Source organism: Natrix helvetica (genome assembly GCF_964273705.1).
Source record: "Natrix helvetica genome assembly, chromosome: 2".
In the NCBI taxonomy this organism is placed as follows: Eukaryota; Metazoa; Chordata; class Lepidosauria; order Squamata; family Natricidae; genus Natrix; species Natrix helvetica.
The window spans coordinates 132832308-132849998 of NC_138552.1; the positions used below are offsets into that span (position 1 = coordinate 132832308).

The 17691-nt window shown below is 36.4% G+C and overlaps 1 protein-coding gene across 5 annotated transcripts in view; it reads left to right on the top strand.

Annotated features, from left to right (window-relative positions):
* The window catches only part of TASP1 (taspase 1), a 54709-nt gene that overhangs the window by 21835 nt on the left and 15183 nt on the right, over positions 1–17691 (top strand). For all 5 annotated transcript variants that reach the window (XM_081945217.1, XM_081945219.1, XM_081945220.1 and 2 more), the window contains 3 exons: positions 3944–4063; positions 7169–7247; positions 10281–10391. In XM_081945217.1, the coding sequence (XP_081801343.1) occupies positions 3944–4063; positions 7169–7247; positions 10281–10391 (310 nt within the window). The remainder of the gene's footprint in view (positions 1–3943; positions 4064–7168; positions 7248–10280; positions 10392–17691) is intronic.

Sequence of the window (17691 nt, forward strand, 5' to 3'; positions counted from 1 at the left end):
TGGCAAGAGACATAAGACTGCACCATTACTGGAAATACATAGGTTGATGTAATGAAAGCTGATAATAAAAATTAAGTAAAATTTAGTTAAATTTAGAGTATTATGTATAAAATGAAGTGATAATGGTTATAGTTAAATAAATGATTGATAATAATAATGCATATATATGTATTGGTTTGTTAAGAGGAAATTCTGTATAAATTGCAAATGGAGACTATGAAAGGAAACTTAGAAATTAAACAATCAATTTTTTATTTAGAACATGTTATAAAGATGCAATTTTATTGTAGGATGTTGGAAGGAGTTAATGGAATGCCATTATGTGGTTTTGCTTTAAATTGGAAGATTTCATATAAAAGGATGTAAAAACAATTACAGTCTGAGGTATGATGAAAGCAATGTATATAAATACTGCATACTTGATTTAAAAATATGTGACTCGATATGAATTATAGGTGATGACTGTGGAAGGGACACACGGAAGTTTTTGTAACCAACCATCACACTTTCTACAATTTGTAATGGAAGATGATTTTGTGTTTTTTGTTTTTGTCTGTTCGTGTTCATTTAAAAAAAAAGTTAGAACAAGGTGTGAGAATGGCAAGAGGCATGGTTAGTGATGTCATTGGAATGGATAGGAAATAAATGAAGAACACTTTGGAGGATTAGGGGACAATTTTACAGGAATTTTGAATGTAAGAGCTGTTGATGGATTGATACATCTATATTCACAAATTGGAAAGTTTAAGTATTATTTATTTATTTATTTATTTGTTATGCTTCTAGACCGCCCCCTCTCCCAAAAGGGACTCGGGGCGGTGTACAGTCCATGCAAAATATATCAAAATACAATAAAAATTGAATATGTACAGTTGGAATGGAGGAGGTTAAAAATGGAATTAAAAGAACTGTACAAAGCAGTATATATAAATATAGGTTTTTAAACCCCTAAAACACACACAATAAATTAAAAACAATACCCCTAAAATAACCAGTTAATAGTACATTTGCCAGGAGGGACAGTTGTAATTATGCCAGGCCTGCTAATCGGAACAGGTGAGTCTTCAATTTTTGCTGGAAGGAGCGGAGGTCAGTAGTGGTTCTAATGTCGGGGGGGAGGTCATTCCAGAGGGTTGGGCCCATCACAGAGAAGGCCCTACTCCTTGGTGTCGCCCGTTGGCATTGCCTAGTGGACGGCACCAGGAGAAGTCCCTCCCTGTGTGAGCGAATTGGCCGCAGGGATGTATGTGGGAGGATGCGATCCCGCAAGTAACTAGGTCCCATGCCATGGAGCGCTTTAAAGATGGTAATCAGCACCTTGAAACGCACCCGAAAAACCATAGGTAGCCAGTGCAGCTCGCGCAGGAGAGGTGTTACGTGGGAGTGCCTCGTACTCCCCATCACAGCCCGCGCGGCTGCGTTCTGAACTAACTGCAGTCTCCGGGCACGTCCCAAGGGCAGCCCCATGTAGAGAGCGTTGCAGTAATCCAGGCGGGACGTCACCAGCGCATGAGTGACCGTGCGTAGGGCATCCCGGTCCAGTAGGGGGCGCAATTGGCGCACCAGGCGAACCTGGTGGAACGCCCCCCTTGCCACGGCTGCCACATGGTCATCCATTGACAGCCGGGCATCAAGGAGGACGCCCAAATTGCGCGCCCGTTCCACGGGGCAATTGTTCGCCCCCTATGGCCAGCGATGGAATCAGCTGGCTGAACCGAGGTGCCGGTAGCCACAGCCACTCAGTCTTGGAGGGGTTGAGTTTAAGTCTGTAATGATCTAAATTAAAATATTTAATAATTGTATTAGGCCATTAAATTAGTATGATTTTAAAAATCATAATAGCCCAAGGTTTGGCACAATATTGAATGGCTGCAGGAGCTTTAAAAACAGTGCCATTAGATACTCGTTGTCTTCAGGATGCTGAGGTTCTACTGAAGGGTTGCAGTTTAACAGCTGTGAACATTTTTTGTGTGTGTGGATTAAAGTATTCTTATTGCCCTCCTTGCTTCAGCTCCTGAAGTTTGGGAATCTTAGGAATGTATAGACTATGGTTCCTTTTGATATGTTCGATTATTAGAAATACAAGCCTCTCCTCCTCTATTTTTTCTTAGTTCTTTAGTATTAGATCTATTTATTTTTAATTTCCACTTGTGTACAATAAACTTGGTGTCCATAGGGTGATTTTAAATATCTGGATAGGGAAATTTTATTTTTTTTAGAATTCAATGATGAAAATGTTTTTGAAAAAAATCACTTGGAATTGAAAGCCATCATGGTAGAATGGTTATAATGCTAGTTTAGGAGTGGAAATTTGGCATTTTGATATTTGGCATTTTCATGAGAAAGCTAGAAGACTTGCAAAGCAAGAGTTTGAAGGCGACAAGAGCCATAGGGGCTTCGGTTGTCCAAAATGGTCTATCATTGCTTCTCATATGCTTTCATAATAAACACTTTGTTTTCCATAACTTATTTGAACTTCTTCGTGGCAAAATGGGGTGAACTAGGTTTACAGCTTTTGTTCTTTCTTGGAACCAAAGTAATTCAAATGAAAGAGGATTTATGATGGCCTTCGGTTGCTTCTTGGAGTGCCTTTGTTCTAAGAGCTTTAATCTTCATTAGAAGAAAACATATATACAACTCTATCCACTATATTAATTTGGATAGGAAACTCATGTGCAGTGCTCGCTTGTAATGGGAAGTTCTGGCAGAAGATCCCTTGAAAGTCCAGCTGATAAATAATTAGTAAAATGATGGTTGGAACTCTAGTGTTTGTTTTTGCCAAAAGCTGTAGCCTCCAAAAATAATTACTTTAAAAACAAATGTATTTGATTATATCAGATTTCGGAGTAGTTTTAAAACAAGGATAAAATAAGATACAACCCTAGGAATATATTAAATTTTGTTCCGTTATCAGTGAATGTATATTCAAAAAAACTTACTCTTAAGTAAGGATACTTAGGGATGAATTGTAAAAAACACCTCTTTCATTGTTGTCCTATCTGCATCTGCATCGAGCCTTAAGTTCCATTTGAGTCCAATAGAGCTTTCATTTCATGAAAAAAACATTTCAGGACTGGGTAATTTGTAGCCCATGATTTAATTTCATTTGCTCTTGAGCCTCATTCTGAAAGCATTTTGGTAATGGTTCATCCAAACCACTTTTACCTATCTCATCCCTGGTACCCTGGTATGTAAAAAATAAGAGACAGCAAACAGTATCCAAAAGAGAAAAAGAAAAAGGGGCATTAGAAAGAGAATAACAATTTTGATTATTTCAGTCCTACTCACTACTAGCAGATATTTTTTTGCATTTTTGTGGTTTTTAAAACATTACTCTTGAAATGCCACTGTAATGTAGTTAATGTTGTAAATGGAATTGAATAAGTTATCTTCACACTACAGGTAACCCCCAGTTTAAGAACAAGTTCCATTCCCAAACCCTTCGATTGAATTTGTATGTAGGCCGGAAGAGTATTAAACTACCGTATTGTGAATTTAATTTGAATCGTGCATTTATCTGGAATTTTGCTACATACAATTGTACTATAAAATATCCTTAAATTGGGACATTTTTAACCTGGGGACTTACATACATTTTGAATAAAGCACTGTCTTATTTTGCTTATACAAAGGAAGAAAATCATTAGAAGTGTTTCATTATTAATGAACTTTTATTCAAAACAAGTTGGTAAAAAGAATTTCCCGAGTAGAGCTATGGTTGGTGAGGCAGCCTTCTGTCTTGTAGATAAACTTCATATCTCAGATGAAAAAACTAGCGAGTGATCTCAACAATTGCATATAGAGCATGTACAATTTGGTCAAGTAAAGTCAACAGTCCTGACCTGATAGTTATTTGGTTCTAAGCTCCCATATGTCTTCAACTGCAAAAATATCTCACTGCTTAAGAATATCTTTTCAATGTCTTTGTTTTCCTGTTGTATAGGAAAATGAGTCAGAAACATTGGACACTGTTGGAGCAGTTGTTATTGATCAAGAAGGAAATGTTGCTGCTGCCGTGTCCAGTGGAGGCTTAGCTTTGAAACATCCTGGGAGAGTTGGTCAGGTAGGTTTAATTTGATGGTGCATCTTCACTTTTTTGAACCAAATTTGTTGTCAAATAGAGAGCACATTCTTCAACTTAATGAAAATTATGCTGGTTTGGGTTAGACATTTATCCGATAATCCATTCTCAGTAGGAGCTACCAAGCACTTAATAAAATACATTTTAGATTTGGGCCTTGGATATGTCAAGATCTGTTATTGTGTGGTCCTGCTTGCTTCTTAAAATTTGACTTGGAAACTATTCTGTGTTTTTCAAATACCTTCTAGTCAGTGTTGACTTTTGGCAATTGTCTAGATGGGTTTCTTCAGTTTTGTTAGCTAAGATTATGAAAGTGATCTGCCATTGCCTAGGGCACCCTATATTGCCATAAGGTGGCGTGAGAGAGACTGCCTGCCCTAAGGTTCCTGATTTCCTGGTTTCTAGCCTGATGTTTTATCCACAACTAATCCATTACTTTCTGAAATACTCTTGAGGTTATGCAAGGCAGGGATTTTTTTTTATCAGATTCCTGCCAAGGGAAATCTCATGGCTTCCCCCTATCAGTGTTGCATAATAACTAAGTTGCAGGACCAGGGACCTCAGGTTCAATTTCATCTCAACCATGAAAACTCACTGGATGATGTTGGAATGGTCACTCTCTCAGTCCAACATAGATTACATGGTGAATGTTGTGGAGATAAAATGAGATAAAATCTCCATGTAAGCTACTTTGTGCTCTGGACAATATGGCAATATACGAAACAATACACAATTACACTTACAAGTATACAATAAATAAACCTACAGACTGATAATGTTAATTTTCTGAATTTTCATGATTTATGGAAAAGGTTTTGGGATACAGTCTGAACAACTAAAAGAAATCTTGGGGAAAACTGATAATTTTGCAAAATGATGAAGCGAGCCCTGGAGCAGCAACCTAATCTCTGCCCCTTTTATACATGACTATAATATTATTTTGCCATTTGCCCTCTTCCTGCATATATCTTGAATTGAGAGTCACTATAAAAATCAATGAATGGGATGCTCTCCCATTTTCTTGCCAGTGTTTCAACAAATTTGCTCTAAAATGTATACCATTTTTAAAATAATTGTGTAACCATCCTAAATAATTTCTTAAATAACTTTTGGAGGCAGACTTAAAAAAATAACATGGATCTACCAATGAGGGAAAGAATTTGGCAGAAATAATCCTTCTGAATCATTCCTACATTTGTTAGAGATATTTCTTTGAAGTTAATTTATAAATGTTATTGAACTGCTATATACATAATAGATTTACAGAATATATTCCCAAAATGGTTTGAAAGGCAATGAAAAAGAGGTCTTTTAGATCTTTGGTGGAGATGCCTTAGATAAACATATTTTGGAGTATTGAGAGAGGGGTAATTATCATATTTTTTGAAGTATAAGAAGCACCAGAGTATAAGACGCATCAAGGTTTTGAAGAGGCAGATTAAAAAAAAAAGTAGGTAGATAGGTAGGTAGATAAAGGGAGGGAGAGTGAGAGAGAGGGGTGGGGGTGGGGATAGAGAAATACAGTAGGTAGGTGGGGGGGAGAGTGTGTGTAGATAGGTAGGTGATAGAGAGAGAGAAAGAAATACAGCAGATAGGTAGGGAGAGAGAGTAGTTAGGTTGGTAGGTAGAGGGATAGAGAGAAATAGAGAGAGAGGGAGAGAAATACAGTAGATAGATAGGGAGAGAGAGTAGGTAGATAGGGAGAGAGAGAGTTGGTAGGTAGAGGGATAGAGATAGAGAGAAATAGAGAGAGAGAAATACAGTAGATAGGTAGGGAGCGAGAGAGAGTAGGTAGATACGTAGGAAGATAGGGGGGAGAGAGAAATACAGTAGATAGGGAGAGAGAGAGTAGGTAGGTAGGTAGATAGAAGGGGAGAGAGAGAGAGAGAAATATAGTAGGCAGGTAGGGAGAGAGAGTAGGTAGGGAGGGAGATGTTTCCAGGTGTATTTATCCATGTGCTGGAGAAGGAAATCGCTGACAATCTGCAGCACCTAAGACTTTGTTTCTGCTGGCACACCACTTGATCAATGTAATTCTCATCAATCAGTTAAAGAGCTTTCCAAAAGGAAAAAAACCAACAGTTTTTGCACTCTGCAAACCTCCCAAAACCAGGCGGGTTTTTGCGAAAACGGGCCTGTTTTTTTTAAAAAGGCCTGAATAGCCTTGGGGGGGGGGCTTGCAGAGTGCTCCTGGGGGGCAAAAACGAGCAAAAAATGGGCCGTTTTTCGTCACAAATATTGCATGCATAGCCTTATGTAGGCTTATAGAGTGCTGCTGGGGCTGAGGGGACAATAAACGGCCCGTTCTTTGCTCATTTCTGTCCTCCCCAGCCCCGAGGAGCTCTCTGAAAGCCTCCATAAGGGTATGCAAGGCCATTTTGGTGAAGGGGCGGGGCTTCGGGAGGCAAAAAAAATACTATATTCGATGTATAAGAAGCACCCAGATTTTCAGCCTCTTTTTTGAGGAAAAAAGGTGCGTCTTATACTTCAAAAAATACTGTACCAATATTAATTCCAAACAATTTGTGGAAGTAAAATTATGCTTGCGGACAATCTTTTCTAAGAACAGTTTAATAATGTTAGATGTTAATTACCTGCTGATAATATACAAATGATGTAAATTGTATTGAAAATGTGTCATTATAAAATAAAAGTGTATGGTGTCAATGGAAAATTTAATACAAAAGCATATTAAAAGTTATGCAGGACCAAGAGGTTTTTATGATATGTAGCATCCTTTTATGAATTTTATTAGTAAAGATCCTAAAGTTAAATTTCTCAAGACTATAAGGTATTCTTATCCAATATTGTACCTCATAATATTTTGTATCATTATTTTATTTGTTGAGTATTTTTTATGAGCTATTTTATTGTGGATTTTTCTATTTAAAAAAAAGATTCAGCTTGTCTTCTGCAGGGAAGCTCTAGCGTTCATGGGTTCGTGGCTTAGGGGAATACAAAGAGTTTGCTTAGAAATAAGGGACCTTCTCGGATAATATGCACAAGCCTAGAGTTTGCATTGAAACCTATTTTCTAACCTTTGATTAAACTTTGTTTTTATGTAAAATCCTCTTACCGTTCTATCAGGCAGCCCTTTATGGATGTGGTTGCTGGGCTGAAAATATGGGATTTCAGAATCCTTACTCTACAGCTGTGAGTACCTCAGGTATTTACTATTCTTATAAATATTTTTCTGAATGCTAATTCTTGAAATATATTGATGCTGCATATCTTGAAATGTCTAAATATTTCTGTTCAAAAACCTCTGCATTTGTCTGTTTGAATCCAGTTCTTCCCAATCTCAATTGTCATTTCCTCGTATGTGAATGAATTGATTTTTCAAAATAGTTACTACCAATACTACCAAATATCGATGGGTGCCACTTGCGAGTAAAAGCTCAAAATACTGCTGTATGGTAGATAATGGTTCTAACATGGAGGGATGAATTTCTCTGCATCCTCCAGCAACTTTGCTGCTGTGGCTGATCATTTAACAATAGTTCATGCGCTGTAACTTGCCACCTAGCTTCCTTCTTTTTTGCATGTGGCTTGAAGAAAGAAGCCTGGCTTTTCATTTCTCCTCCACTCAATAGGAATTGCTTTCATGTCTGAAAATTGAAAACGTGTGTTTTTCAGTGTGGTGTATGAATGCAGATGCCCTCTGTCACACCTGCTTCTAATTTCCTGACTTGAAAGGAAAGCTCATCAAAAGAAGCAGAAACAATTTCTTTGACACACTGTCTCGCTTTACAGAAGTTCTTTGCAATGACATCTTGGTTCCATTGTAGATGACTCTAAGATGCTGGGCTTGAATAATAAGTCATGTTTTACTTTGCCCAATACTGTGGTGGTTGTTGTTTTTTTAAGAAAAAAAGACCTTTTTTGTGGTTATTTTAAACTTTTTAAGAAATCTGCTTAAAGGGGATTTAGGTAGGTGCTTGGCTTTGTGATAAGCCGAAATGAAAAACATTGCATGTAGTATTAACCAAAGGTCATGTAAACTGATAAGAACGTTAACACTCGGAGCCCTTGGAAGTTTTCAGGCTTTTCATGTTTAATTCTAACATTCCAGGAAGAATGGCAGCACAAAATCATGCACCTCCTAAAAGACTTCCTTACCTTGGAGTAGTACTATAATGCGCATAGGTGCTTTTAAAAAATGTTTCTTAACTTTAGAAATAATAGTACAATGAAAATAGGAGAGCCCCAGTGACATGTGATATAGATGATCCACAGCTGAAACTTTCCTCCCTCCCTCCCTCCTCCTTTCCTTTCCTCCCAGTCAGGGCAGGTAGTTTGATAGGAAAATTGTTCAGGAGCCCATGGGTAGAGGGTTAACCCAGTGGGGGAAATAGGAAACCATTTGATTATCTTAACTGAAAAAGTTCTGCATGTGTAATAAACTATGGTGGTAGAGATGGATGAGGATAAAATACTAGGTTTGTGCATGGAGATTTTTTTGTATGGGAAAATGTACAGACATCTGAGCTTCTACATAAAACGGTACAGATGTTGGCTGCAAAGCCAACAGCCCAGGAGGTTTGACCTCAGAGAAATGAGACGGGGTGAGCTCCTATCCTCGCCCTATCCTGTCCTGCCAATCTAGATGTTTGGAAGCATGCAAATGCGAGTAAATAAATAGGTCCCACTTCAGTGAAAATATATCAGCACTCACTGATGTCATGCTGGTCAAATGACCATGGTAGTGTCTTCAGACAGTGCTGGCTCAACAACCCTTGAAATGGAGATGAGCACCGTCCTCTATAGTCGGCAACGACTGCAAAGTAAAATTCACGGGGGCTCCTTTACCCTTTACAGGTTGACAAAAGGGAAAACTAGCAGCATAAAGATGCTTCCATCAGCCAGTGAGCTGCCAGTGAAATCAGTGTAGCTTTTTTTGACAAGCTGTCTCCTAAACCATCCCAACAAACATGTAGGCAAAGAACATTCACCTGACACCTTGAAGTTTAGAATTGGTTAAATTTCTGCGATTTTTCCTTGTTTGTATATATAGTTTGAGAAACATTTTTCTTTGAGGGTGGGCTTTAATAAACAGTAGGAGTCAGAATTATATAGCTCCCCACGTGTCTATTAATATGGAAGGTATCTGTCTCCTTGCCCTGTTTTAAAAAAGCATTGGAACAAAAATAGTGGAAGTATCTATGGATCTTAGTCAGCAGCATGTAGAAGTAGTACTGTAAACTATTTCAGAATGAAAAATTTAAACTGGTGTGTAGGAGTTGGGGACTGTCACTATAAAGGTGCTATTCTGTTTTCAACAAGATATATTCTGGAGTGACCTTTTAGTACTTTGAAAAGATGGCTGGGGCAAGTGTGATCCTTTGTTAAGTACTACACCATTGGGTTAGCATCTGTTTATAATAAAGTAGGTTCTTTGTGTAAATCTCTATATCTTGACATGATGTCTGTAGTAGTTAACATTGGTGCTTTCTTTCAGAGAACGTAAAGAAGTAAGCTATGGTTGATCACACAGTTTTACCCAAGTGTGATGGGAAAAAATGACAGGACTCTTTGGAAATTCAAGAATATTCACCAAAACAAACTTCACTGAAGAGACAGGACAGAGTATTAGACCTATAGTTTGTCCTGACTCTTTAATTAAGTTTCTGTTAAGAGGAAGAAATGAAAAAAAAAGTATTAACTTAAATACTATTTTTATGTAGATATGCAGTGCAGGAGTAAGCTGTTTAGTTTTGTTAATTACCGAACATGTTAAAGTTGTCAAGGTTAAAAAAAGATATACTATGTTTATGAGTTTGGCTTTGGTATTTATATGCCATAACATTGTTCTTTATATTGATTTATAATATAAGTGGCTTGACATTTAAATAAGCATGAGTGAGAAAACATTGTGAAGGCCCCTATGTGCTGCTAACTGAATCTTAAATACACATACTCTTTTTTTAAAATGTAAAACCAACGGATCATGCTTGAAATAATAATCTTTATTATATTGAAAATCATCTTGGGAGACCAAATGGTGAATTAATACTCTCTGAAATTATGGATTCTGATTTTTTTTTCCAAGTTCTTTCTAATTCATTGGAATCTTTTGAGATTTGTACTTGGAGAAAAGTACTATAGCAGTTCTATAAAAAACTATTAGTTAAGATAAAGATATTTTTCTGTTTTGCACATGTATATTAACCATCCTCATACGTATATGTCCTTTATGTAGGTTGTGGAGAGCATCTTGTACGAACATTACTGGCCAGAGAATGTTCATGTGCTTTGCAGAATGAAGATGCTCATCAAGCTCTGCTAGAAACTATGCAAAACAAGTTTATTAGTAAGTGCAAACTTTAATTGAGAGCTGGCTTCTAATTGTTTCTAGCCATGTTAATGCAGTGAAAACAAATGTTCTGTGCTACTTTGTAGGATAGGACATGATTTTTTTTTAATCTAGAAAGGATTGTTCCCTAATATTTTTGCTGGTCTTTAGAGCGCACTCAGTTTCTTTTAACACAAAAGATAATTCTGTTGCAGAATACTACTTTGTAGATTTTAAGAGTCATGTGGCACCATCTTCAACCTGAATAATAATCATATATATGAAATGCTTTGGTACTAAGAGACAAATGACTTGATAAAACTTGTATGAGATTTCATCAATGTACTGTTTCTTCCCCTGTTTTTGATAATGTAAGCTTTGCTCTGTTACTGAATTAATACTTTGTTGCTCTGCTTATTTTGTTGTTTTACTTGAGATAGCTTAGAAAATAAAATAAAGCATAAAACAACAGTAATATAATTATAACAATTAAAAACTTGAGAAGAGGGTTTTCCCTCCATTTTCTTAAATATTGGTAGAATGTGTTTTCTGATGAGATTTTTTTTTTTAAAGTACAGGTTGTTGAAGGAGAAACCTGTAGAATTGAAGCACCCATTATTTTTCATACAGTTATTTATTTTATTTTATTTATTTTCTTCGAATTTCTAGACCGCCCCCTCTCCCGAAAAGGACTCGGGGCGGTGTACAGTCCACACAACAAACAACAAGTATCAAATACAAATATAAATACAGATATAAATACACATAAGGAGGAGGTTAAAAATTTAAAAGGAACTGTACGGAAGAATAAAAATATGGTTCTAAAAACCCTAAAATCAGTTAAATTTAAAACCGTACCCTATAAATAACCAGGTAAGAATATGTTTCCAGGAGGTAACAGTTGTCACAATTATAATTATGCCAGGCCAGCTAATCGAAACAGGTGAGTCTTCAATTTTTGTCGGAAGGAGCGGAAGTCTGTGGTGGTTCTGATATCGGGGGGGAGGTCATTCCAGAGGGTTGGGCCCATCACAGAGAAGGCCCTACTCCTTGGCGCCGCCCGCTGGCATTGCCTAGTGGACGGCACCTGGAGAAGCCCCTCCCTGTGAGAGCGGATTGGCCGCAGGGATGTATGTGGGAGGACAGTTATTTCTGTCCTTTTGTTTTCTAAACTGGTTCTTTTGTTATAGAAATTTAATAAGTAAATTTAAGCTTTATGCACTAGATTAAAATGAATCTTATTCCATATAGGTCACTTCGGAAGTATTTAATTCGTAAAGCAGAGGAGGATTTTTTCCAATGCAGCTGGTATTACATGTATCTAGTCTCTTCCATGTGCACCATTTTAAAGGGCTTTTAATTTTGCTCTTCTATATATACAGATAATGCAAAAAGAGAGAAGGGAATGTGGTGATTGATAAACTTGCTTTTTAATGAAGTGAAACAGTTTGCTGGAGCTCTCCAGTCACAAAATGAATGGATGTTGTGTCTTTGCCAGTCTGTTCTATGTTAGTTCTGACTCAACTGAGCAGGAATGTTTTCCAAGCCTTTGAAGAGGGAGCCTATGTTTTAATCCTTTCTGATTCCGGTACTGCTTCAGACAAACCTTTCTTCTGATCCTTATTTTAACATTCAAAATCCTTTCCCTAAATCCTACTGTAATCCACTGCTTTACAAATCATTCCTTCATTTAGAAGTCAACTTACATTTTTTTTCATTTTTGGACTATGGCTGCTGCTGCCTCTGATAGTGTCATGCAAAATTAAATATAGGCTATTGATTTCTATACATCACAAGATGGCTTGCTTTGTATGAAGAAAATTCCTTACAATTCCCTTTATACACCCAAAACAGTTCAGTTTTATTATTATACTCATTGACTATAATACTCATGTTCATATGCTTGATAGACAATATAAATGGTAATATCAAATTAAGTCATACCTTTTGTAGCAATGTAAGTGTGGGCATGACAGAGGTAGGCCCTCCCTGAGGTAAATTATTTTCATTCAATTTTTAAAAACATTCAGTGGTTTATTCTTCCAAGCTTTCACCTCGTGCTGGAGCCCATCATCAAGGAACTTCTTTCCTTCCAGAATATGGACACTGGTCTGTTCTACGTATATGGTTGCTGGTTGTGTGTAGCTTTTTTGTTGTTGTTGTTGTTAATTAGGATATTCATGGCTGGCTGTTAAGTTGTTAGTTGTTGTTTCCTTGTATCACCACACTCTTAGCTCCTAAGAACCCAATAGGCTGGTGGTAAATCAGCACTCCTATTGATTGATAAGGGACCCATTTCCCAGGCTTCAATCATTTCTCTGGCTATTTTTGTCTCTGCTCGTCCAACAATAGTAGCTGCGAAATTGAATGCATATCCTTGTTCATTACAATGTGTGGCTACCACATTGTTTCTCTGTTGCTTACCCATGATCCAAGATAATATTCATTCCCCCTTTTGTATGAAAACCTAGCAGGCATCATTCCTAGGAGGGTCTCTGCCTACAAATTCTTTCCTCAGTAAGGCACTTATAGCTATAGATTACCTGGAATTGAAAAAGAATTGAAGCTTCAGATTCCTCAACTTACATTTGTTGAAGATAAGTCAGTCATCCTCAGAATCACAGGGCTGGTACACAAGTAGCAGCCAGATGTGTTTAAATGAATGAAAAATTCACTATAAAATCTAAATAAATGTTACCAAAGGATGAAATTCTAAGGGCAGTGTTGGAAGAAAATGGAAGACTGGCAGATCGAACTGTATGTATCACATTGTTTATATCAAAGTTTTAGAAAATTATTCAAATTAGTATAGGAGTGATGAAAAATCTAAACATTCAAATGAGTTTTTAATACAATATACATTCCTACATAGGCATCCATTATCCTATTCAGTTTCAGAATAAATGGGGTTATGCAAAGTGCAGAAAAAGTAGTAAACAAACAAAAGGCAATAGATAAAAGGAAATGGAATTAAATCTTGTTTACATCAACACTATTCATATATTGCTCCATAATTTTCTATCCTTGCCAATTACCCCTGCTTTTACCACAGTTGACATATCAATTCATACATTGTTTTTTTTAAAAAAATCTGTCTCATTTTGAAAATCTCATTACCTCTATAACCATAACCATGACTTTCTCAGTCTTCCTCTCCCTTGTATGTTTTGCAGTTTGATTATTTTACATTCTCTTGATATAAACAAAATCAGAATCAGTATTTTTTTTGTATTGTTGTGAAGTGAATGCACTTTTGTTTTCGGTTCACAACATCTATTCATTCTTGTTATGAAGTATATCTAAATCCCCTACTCCCATTGCATTCAGCTTACTTTAACATTTCTCCTAATATACCAATTCTCATTTCCATACAACAAAGTGGTCTACATACTACTCATACTTTTCACCCAACATTTATTCTGCACGATAGCCTACACAACATATAATATTTTTCTTACAGCGAAATGCCTTAACATTTCTCATATTTTCATATACAGATTTATACAGTAACAGTAATTTACTACTGTCAAATGCTTCCATTTTCTGTAAAAAGTTTGCAAAAAGAAAATAATCTATAAAAAGAGGTAATGATTTTCTAGGCAGAAGAACTAAGAAAAAATCAAAAGATATAATATGAATGTGTGTATTATTTTATCTAAATATGCTTTTTAAATGTTGTTTTGGTTCCCCTTTTTTGTTCTAATAATCTAAAATATATGAAATATCAATTCTTATCTGTAATCTCTATTTTATCTACTATCAATAGTAATTACATTGGTTTATAGATAAAATAGCTGTTCTCTATCCTAATTGCAAAGTATTAACATGTTTTTAATACAGGTAGTCTTCAACTTATCACCATTTGTATAACTACTACTCAGTTATGATGACACTGAAAAATCCTCCTCGGGACGTAGAATCACTGCAGTGTCCCCATGGTCATGTGATCAGAATTTGGATAGTCGAGAACTATCTTTAAAAGTAATTGAAGAGACATAATTCAAAATATATGGATACAACAGTGCCTTTTTAGTATGCTGGATTATAGAAATGGTAAACAGTTAAAGCTACTGAAATGCTAAAAAAGGATTGTTTTATGTATAACATCATTCAGTATCAATGTTTTTAAAGACATGCCATCTGATCCCAAAAAAAAGCCTATATCTACTGCATGGGTTTTGTTAAAAGCTGTCAGATCTCAAAATCAATACCACATTTTGCAAAAGTACACCTAACTGGTAATGCAAAAATACTGGGCATATTCTATTTTTTTACTGATAAGAGTAGTTGCTTGAACTGCAATTTATAGTGTAAATTTAACATCTCTGACAAATAACCATGAATGAAGTAGGCTAGTAGCCTGCTCATAGCATCATGACTTTTGTTCTCTTTATCATCAGAGTTTTATCTTTTTCTTATCTACTTATTATCACAAAATAAAACTTCCCAGAGAGGGATATAAATATTCCTTCTTACTTGAGAGTACCTGGGTGAATATTCAGAATTTTATTAAAAAGTGCATGAAAGACCACCCTAGTAGCAGCTGTGTTTTCTTCATCTTATTTTTATAGCTAACAGGACATTTGACTTGGTTGGATTAGAAGCGGAATACATGAATTACACTGTTTTTGTGTAGGTTACCTTTGGTTTAATAAAGATAAAAGATGGAATACACAACTCTGATGTAGAATGAAAATAGTGTTCTGTAAACATAAGTATCTTTCAGACAGAACAGAGGATTTTATACCTCATCTATTCCTTTCAAATTCAGCCAAGTTTGTGGAATGCAAGCTTCTCAGTAAATGTTTATTCTATTTGCAGGCTGGTTTGGGAGCCTAACAATTGAAATATGCGTAGTTCTTTAGAACTGCGTGTAAAGTATTTTCAAACTCTTAAAAACCTCAGCTATTTTTCTTTAATAATGCATGCACTGTTTTGCAAAAATACATTTTTGATAATCTCATGCGTATGAATTACAGTGTGGAATGTTCGCATGATGAAAAAAATATTCATGCTTCAGGTTCCTTGTTAATACATTTCCATATGCCTAGAAGCTTTGAAAAGGTGAAGTACTATAGAGGTCAGTATATATTTATATATATATTCATCTTTCAGGTGAGTGTTGACTCTTGATGGCTACTAGACTAGTCCTTGCAGATTGCCATGCAGGACTAAACTTTGTCATCTTCTGGTTTTTAGCTTGATGCCTTAATCACTATGCCAAACTGGCTGTCAAAGATTTTATATTTATTTATGTAAATACTAAATATCCTTACAACATTACTATGGCAATCTGAGTGCCTTTTTTCATGCGTATGATAGTTTATAGTGCAATCCAGAAATGTTTAATAGCTAAACTTCCAAAATAGTGTTTTATAACCTCTTTAGATCAAAGTCTACATCTGTTGTTTGGGAGGGAGAGGAGAGGGAGATTATTTCCAAAAAACAGTTCATTGGTTATTTTTAAAATTGATGATAGGTCGTCATTCCTTAACAACAGTTTGTTTGATGACTGTTTGAAGTTATGGCAACACTGAACAAATTGCCTCTAAATTACGACCATTGCAGCACCCCAGGAATCATGTGATGAAAATTCAGGTTCTTGGCACCCCGTCCATCAAGTAGAGGTCTGGGGGATGGCAGCGACCGCTGGCTGAGACTGCTAAAGGCCCCAAACCCCATTTCAGCTCCAGCATCATTGGTGCTACCATTACCACTATGGCCTACTGATCACAGGATGGCCAAAAGAGCACAAATGGAGCGGGGGAGATAGGCAAGTGGGAGTTCAAAAGGAGGTAGCCTGTTACATTTTGAGGCTCGGGACTAGGGGGCACCAAGCCAGGAATGACTTGGATTGGGATAGGACTTGCCTAATGACTAGTGGGAATTGGTTAATGACGACAATGGGGATTTCTGGATTTCTGTCTCTAAGCAGTGCAATCATGTGGTGTTGCACTTTTCAACCCCATAGTTTAACAATGAAAATTCCAGTCCCAATTACCTTTGTAAATTGAAGACTACCTGTATATGTATTTCTGTAAAGGAGCAGAAAAAAAATATGGGGTAATAGTTATAGCTTACTCTACTCAGTTCATAAGCTAGTTAAGTACAGATAGTAGAGAAAGAATTGCCTAGTAAGCCTTTGCGGAAATCTAGTTGTTCTAAAACTTATGGAACTTTTTGCAAATGTAGATGAAGTAATTACCTTACAACTTTTGAAATGTTTAAATGTTTCTTTTACTAGAAACTGAGTATATTTGAAAAACTAGGTTAACAGAATACTTTTGAATAGCTGCTGGGTTTCACTAAGCTCCATAGAACATCAGTGTTGTTTTGGTCCTCATTTTCTCATGTTCCGCCAGGGCCTTCTGGTAGCCTCTTTTCCCTATCTCCTAATGCACATTTTATGGTTGTAAAATGATGAAATATTTTCTTGCTCAGCAGCACAAGATGAAAGTCAAATGTTTAGCACATCCTTCTACTATTGTTTTAAGTAAAGAATGTATAACAGACTGTTTTGTTTGTGTAGCAAAGAAAAAAATACATCACTGATACTCCAGTATTAAAAAAAGTACTTAATTACAGTGATTAAAGTAAATTAAACATATGGAGAAAAACAAACACAAGAAAAAAAAATAATTTCAACACAAGATTAATTCTAGACCATATTGAAATATATTGCCTATCTTAAAACTATGAGTACAACCTGACAAAAATGTATCTTTGTTAGCAATCATTTCATTGTTGCAGTTATCTGATGTTATAGTTATAGTTTATAGTTTATTTAATTTATAGACCGCCCCCTCTCCCCGTAGGGACTCGGGGCGGTGTACAGACCATTCATAATCAAAACAACAGAAAATAACATAAGACATAGAGCAGAAACAACACACACACACTGTCTGTATATAAAATCCCAAAACCAATTTAAATACTTAAAAAACAATTTTAAAACCCGTTTAAAACCCCAATATAAAATTTAAAAAGCCATCCAGGAAGGTTTGTAATAGATGTTAAATACAGTTACGATTATAATTATAATTAGGCCAGACCAGCTACTCGAAACAGGTGGGTCTTGAGTTTCTTGCGGAAGGAGCGGAGATCAGAGGTGGTTCTAATATCGGGGGGGGGGGAGGTCGTTCCAGAGGGTTGGGCCCATCACAGAGAAGGCCCTACTCCTAGGCACCGCCCGCCCGCACTGTTTAGCGGATGGTACCCAGAGGAGGCCCTCTCTGTGAGAGCGGATTGGTCGCAGGGATGTATGGGGTAGAATGCGATCCTGCAAATAACTAGGTCCCGAAAGAAAGCATTCTGTGAG